The sequence below is a fragment of the Eleutherodactylus coqui genome, chromosome 8, assembly GCF_035609145.1.
Source record: "Eleutherodactylus coqui strain aEleCoq1 chromosome 8, aEleCoq1.hap1, whole genome shotgun sequence".
NCBI classification, from domain to species: Eukaryota; Metazoa; Chordata; class Amphibia; order Anura; family Eleutherodactylidae; genus Eleutherodactylus; species Eleutherodactylus coqui.
The window spans coordinates 197,704,534-197,710,168 of NC_089844.1; the positions used below are offsets into that span (position 1 = coordinate 197,704,534).

Below are 5,635 nucleotides of genomic sequence, written 5' to 3' on the forward strand. Positions count from 1 at the left end.
CCTATTTATGACATAATCAATGCTCCTGCCAAATTTCACGTTTCTATTACATTGGGAAGCGAGAGAATTCGATTCCGTATGTAAAATTTGGACGCTAATTCTTTGGCGCATAGAATTGAATAATCGAGTTGGGACCGATTAGCGTTTCCTATTTATGACATATTCAATGCCCGTGCCAAATTTCAAGTTTCTATGACATTGGGAAGCAAGAAAATTAGATTCCGTATGTAAAATTTGGACGCTAATTCTTTGGCGCTTAGAATTGAATAATTGAGTTGGGACCCGATAGCTTTTCCTATTTATGACATAATCAATGCTCGTGCAAAATTTCATGTTTCTACGACATTGGGAAGTGAGAGAATTAGTGGCAGTGATGGAAATCGAACGATCTACGTGGGGGGGCGTAACTGTCGACGACGCTCGCAAGCGCGCCATTTATCGTAGGATAGTTGTACTATGCCTATAATCTTCCCAGGAGTGTACTCAACAACTTCCCAAAGTTTCATGGCGATCGGATGAATGGTGTAGTAGCGCATAAAGGACAAACAGACAGACAGACACGCATACAGACAGACACACACGCATACATTCAATTTTATATATATAGATATCAACTGCTTCATTGCTTGGAAGCCCCATCATACAGGACTGTGTAAGTTTTAGGCAGGTGAGGAAAAAATGCTGCAAAGTAACAATTTTTTTTTCCAAAAATAGAAGAAGTCTGGCTCCAAATGTATTTTGCCGCAGGACAACAACCCCCAACATCCAGCTAATGTCATTAGGGTACTATTGTATATTGTCAACCCCCAGAAGTAGGGGTGGAGACAAGATTTAGGCTGCTTGACAGCCCCATTGTGGAAGTGATTGATTGCCTCCCATCTACAGACCTTGAGGCAGGAGATCCCCCGCTGTTCTGCTTGCTCCCGACTGCGGTGTCAGTGTGGCCGCTACCCCTGCCCTCAGCGCTGTCAGCGCTCTCTGTGCTGTCGTCCCCACTGTCAGTGTGGCCCCCGCTGCTGCCGCAGTATTCCCTGCTTCACTGTCGGCGGTGGCTGTACCATGGAGGAACAGACCGCGGAGGACTTGAGGATGACAGTGCTGAGCAGAGGTGCGAGCGTGGCAATGGAGCGGGGAGGAGAGTGACAGGGCTGTCAGCCTTCAGTGGCGGGAATGCGGTTGCTGACGGCTACTCTGCTCCCCTGCCTCCTCTTCCTACAGCAGCTGGCACCGGCGCCACTGCTCAGGCAGATGGGGAGCGGAGTAGCCCCCCAGAGGCCGCATCTCAGCACTACAGGACGGGGGAGGACAGTGTGGCCGACGGCAGCGCCGGGGTCATTTCAGCGCTACAGCATTGTGGGAGGACAGTGTTGGCAGTGGTGGCGAGGTGTAGCTTCCCTGCCCAGGCAAGTATCATCCTGGCCAGCCGACAATGCAGCCAATCGGGAGCTTGGTGGTGTTCCTCAATGTAAGGGCTGTCAAACTCCTAGCTTCCGGTGGTGACAAGATACCTGTCATTAGAACCATCTTCAGCGTAAAGAAGAACAGGGAGTCCTGGAAGTGATGATTTGGCCCCCACTGATCTGACATCATCCAGTTGGATTACATGGTGAGACAGAAGGATTAGAGCGAACCGACATTCACAGAAGATCTGTGCTTAGTTCTCCAAGATGTCTGACGAGCTCCTTCAAAAACTGTGTGCAAGTGTACCTAGAAAAATTGATGCTGAAGGCAAAGGTCAATAACACCAAATATTGATGTAGTTGCATTTCTCTTCTGTTCACTCACTTTGCATTTTGTTAATTGACAGAAATAAACTATTAATCCTTCTACTTCTGAAAACATTCTTATTCTGCAACATTTTTTCCACCATAATGTATAATCATCACTTTTTTTGCGCATATCTATAAAACAGTGAACCCCAAAAAAGTCAGACAAAATACATTTTGTTCAGTAACGAGCAGTTTATTTAAGCCTTTGAACTCTAATTATCTAGTTCAATAGTTTTCCCTCACCCGTCTGAAGGATCCAACCCGGGCATTGACAGAGCCCCAGTCAGTGTATCTCCTGTACTCTCCGGGTCTCAGGTAATACTGGCGGCCCCTGAAGTTGGGCTGCTCATAAAAGATCCAGTGGCCATCAAAGACATTACAGGAGTAGATATCATGATAATTAAAGCGCTCGTGGACTGAGGGGCAGTCCTCTAAAAACTCCATGCTTTCTCCTCTGAAGTCTTCCCTTTCATAGATCCTTATTCTGTAGGAACCGCGTTGCTAAAACAAGAAGAAAGATGATGTGTCGGAAATATCTCCATCAATTAGAAAACAGCTTGTAATTAGTAGTTTGGGATCTTAATAAAGGGAATGGGTTTCAAATGTGGTGTGAGGATACAATATGAAGCTGCACCATTGATGTGATGTAACTCATTCATCGTGATTCGAGCAGCTAAAGAACTGGGTCCCATAATGTCAACAGTAACAAAGGTCACATTGGCATAATATATGTTTATTGGAATGCACTTAGGTACGGTGAATACTTTTTGAATCATGTTCTTTTTTAATTGATGACCTATGCCCTGGATAGGTCATTAGTAGATAATGGATGGGAGTCTGTAGCTTGGGCCCTCCATCCATCAGCTGATCATCCAGCCCGCAGCACTGGTCACTCCCAATAATGTCAGCTGGAGCACCTCGCTGTTCTTACACTTCCTGCATGAAGCCTAAGAGCAGAGCGGCGCTCCAATTGATTTCCGCCAGTGCCCCAACTTCCTCCTCTGAGTAGTGATGGCGATGTACGGCCCACTGCACTGATGGCCTATCCCACTGGTGTAACTATAAGGCATGCAGGGGATGCGGTTGCACCCGGGCCCAGGAGCATTGAGGGACCCATAAGGCCTCTCTTCTTCATATAGCGAGCCCAGTACTATGAATAAAGTATTATAGTTGGGGGCCCTATTACAGGTTTTGCATTGGGGCCCAGGAGCTTCAAGTTACGCCTCTGCGTTAAAGGGTTAAGAGAAGTTGGAGGGCCCCAAGATAAACTTTTGCACCCAGGCCCATGAGGCTTTAGCTACACCCCTGGCCTATCCAGAGGAAAGGTGATCAGTTACATAAGATAGACAACCCCTTTAAATGCTAAGCAATGATCTGAGAATTCGTATTCCCAAAGAGATGGAAGAGGAGGAACACGAACTGGCATGGGAATACATCATGTGTCCACCTCTTTCACATGGACTTAGCCAGAACAGGCTGACTTACCTGAGGAATAATACGGCAAGACCTGATGGAGTCATTGAAGCCTAGCCACTGCTGGAAGTCCGGGTACTCTCCCCTCCTCAGAAAGTACTGGTGCCCGGTATAGTTGGGGTGCTCATACAGCATCCAGTTTCCATTCTCGACACGAATGGAGTTGCAGCGGTTGAAGAAAGAATGAAGGTCAGAACAGTCTGAGCTGCACTCATAGGAGCGGCCCTGGAAGTTCCTGTCCTCGTAAAAGATGATCTGAAATTAGATAATGATCGTCACACTAAGTGACTAATTACAAGTCCTGTGGATATAGTGGTGCAGGATTCTGACTTTCGCATGTAATATTCCGGTAGCGTAGTCCACAGAACACCATCCACATTCACTTTCTAGCATCATGTTGGTTTGCCGTTAGACCCCACAAATCGGAGATCCGGCAGAGCCATAATAGCATTGCCGGGTCACATACTTTTAGTGAATGGTTCTTCTACATGAGAAGGCTCTTTGAGAACGTTGGCATTGGCTCTGGGGCTTCCCATCTGCTCTCTGTCCTGTACGTCCCTTTTTACCATCCCCTAGGTAAAGCATGGTGGGAATATACCTTACCTTTCCCATGTTTAGCTGTCAGTGGACGCTTCGAGTAAACGCTGTTGTGACAGGGCTTGTGGCATCCCTTATATACTGATGTGTATGACCAGAGGATGGACTCAGCAGGCGAGTGGTGTAAATCATAAATTAGTGCACTCAGCAAAAGAGGCCTACACAATTCATTCGCACGGGCTGTCACGCTTTATTGGAGAATTTTCTTTCTTTAGTTAACGCTTAGGCAAAATCCGCTTTGTAGAGTTCCGAAAACAAAGGGGAGATGTCAAGCGTCATATATGGGGTCAGCAGATTTCATAGGTTATTTTGTGAACCGCCAATGGGAACAGCTCAAGGCAGTTCTAGAATGCTGAGGCGATGGTGGAAGCCTAGGTGTCCCTCGCACAGTGACTAGAGCGAACAAGTAAAGGCCTACACTAACATGATATCACATTTACTTGGATGTATAGAATGTACTTTTATCATAAGCGCTGCCTTTAACTCGCATCCTCTTATTTTCATTTGGATACAGAGAAATTGAATAAAAGTAACCATACACTAAATAAATCACTTTACAATGGACCTTTTATGAGACAAATCCACTTAAAGAATTATTATCATCTATCAAGTGCCCATAAAGAGTTAAAGCAACCCTCCATTTTTAGACCAGAATTCTATGCCTAAACAGGAAGGGGGAGGGAGGAGCATAATACCTGTACTTTTCCTTCTCTGTCGCTCTCGGATTTGCTGGTTGTGGGTCCCATTTTCAGCTGTCCAATATGACCATAACAGTTTTCCAGCTACATAATGCACACTGTGCACTGCTCTCTTATTGGCTTGTGCCGATCACATGAGCAGCTTTGGCCAATCAGAGAGTAGGTATAGTGCATTGTGTGTGATTAGGTGGTCTGAAGATTGTGTCTGACATTTTGAACAGCCAAAAACAGGACCTGAAACTGGCGGATCAGAGGGACAGGAGAGAAGAACAATAATATCCAGTAATAAAGCCCCTTCCCCTGTGTCCTGCGAGGGAATTTTGTTCCGAAACTGCAAGGTCATTTTAAAGGGGTTTACCAAGGGTTAAATATTGCATTTTCCAGACTAAACATGACATTTTTTTAATTGGAATCATATTAAAGTCAGGTTCAGTGGGGAGATATTGCTGTTACGGCACCTCCTGGTGTTCCTTTGATTCCCTGCTCAGGACTAATGTGACTGGTGCTGGAGGTCATATATACCCAGGTGATCAGTCCCAGCGGCCGCAGAATGATTTCTGCTATTTGTAGACTAGCAAATGAAAATCAAAGCATTAGGGCGCGCTCACATGGGCATCTGTTGCTTACATATTACGCATGTATATTTCACATATCTAATACATGGTGCTAAAAGCCCATTGATTTCTATTGAGCCGCTCACACATGCGTTTTTTTTTTCACGGGTGTATTATGCAACAATACATGCTATGGGGATTTAACATAAGCAGAAAAAACACACGTTCTTACATATTTCATGTGTACTGCATATATCATGCTCATGAAAAATACATGTGTAATACACAGGACACATACACCCTTGTAAATGTCCCCTTAGAAGTGACTTCTTACAGATACAGGACGCAGTAAATGGATATTCTCTGAAGGGAACCAACCACCATGGGGTGCCGTAGCAAGTATGTACAGCAATATGTATACATAGAAGGACTGTAAAAAATGTGATTGAACAGAGAAACGTAATATTTAATCCTAGGCCAACCTGTTCTACCCAATGGGTTTAGTGTATAGACATTGTATGGCCCTTCTGAACCGTACAATGTG

The 5,635-nt window shown here is 45.2% G+C and overlaps 1 protein-coding gene across 2 annotated transcripts; it reads right to left on the reverse strand.

Annotated features, from left to right (window-relative positions):
• Positions 1-1,966: 1,966 nt before the first annotated feature.
• LOC136577728 (gamma-crystallin-1-like) lies at positions 1,967-3,854 on the reverse strand. 2 transcript variants are annotated; one of them, XM_066577652.1, is made up of 3 exons: positions 3,846-3,854; positions 3,255-3,497; positions 1,967-2,270 (listed from the first exon to the last, which is right to left on the reverse strand). In XM_066577652.1, the coding sequence occupies exons 1-3, from the start codon at positions 3,852-3,854 to the stop codon at positions 1,995-1,997; spliced, it is 528 nt and encodes a 175-aa protein (XP_066433749.1). In that variant the 3' UTR covers positions 1,967-1,994. The 2 variants fall into 2 exon arrangements, with proteins under 2 accessions (XP_066433749.1, XP_066433750.1); XM_066577653.1 differs by having other exon boundaries at positions 3,243-3,497.
• Between the last annotated feature and the right edge of the window lie 1,781 nt (positions 3,855-5,635).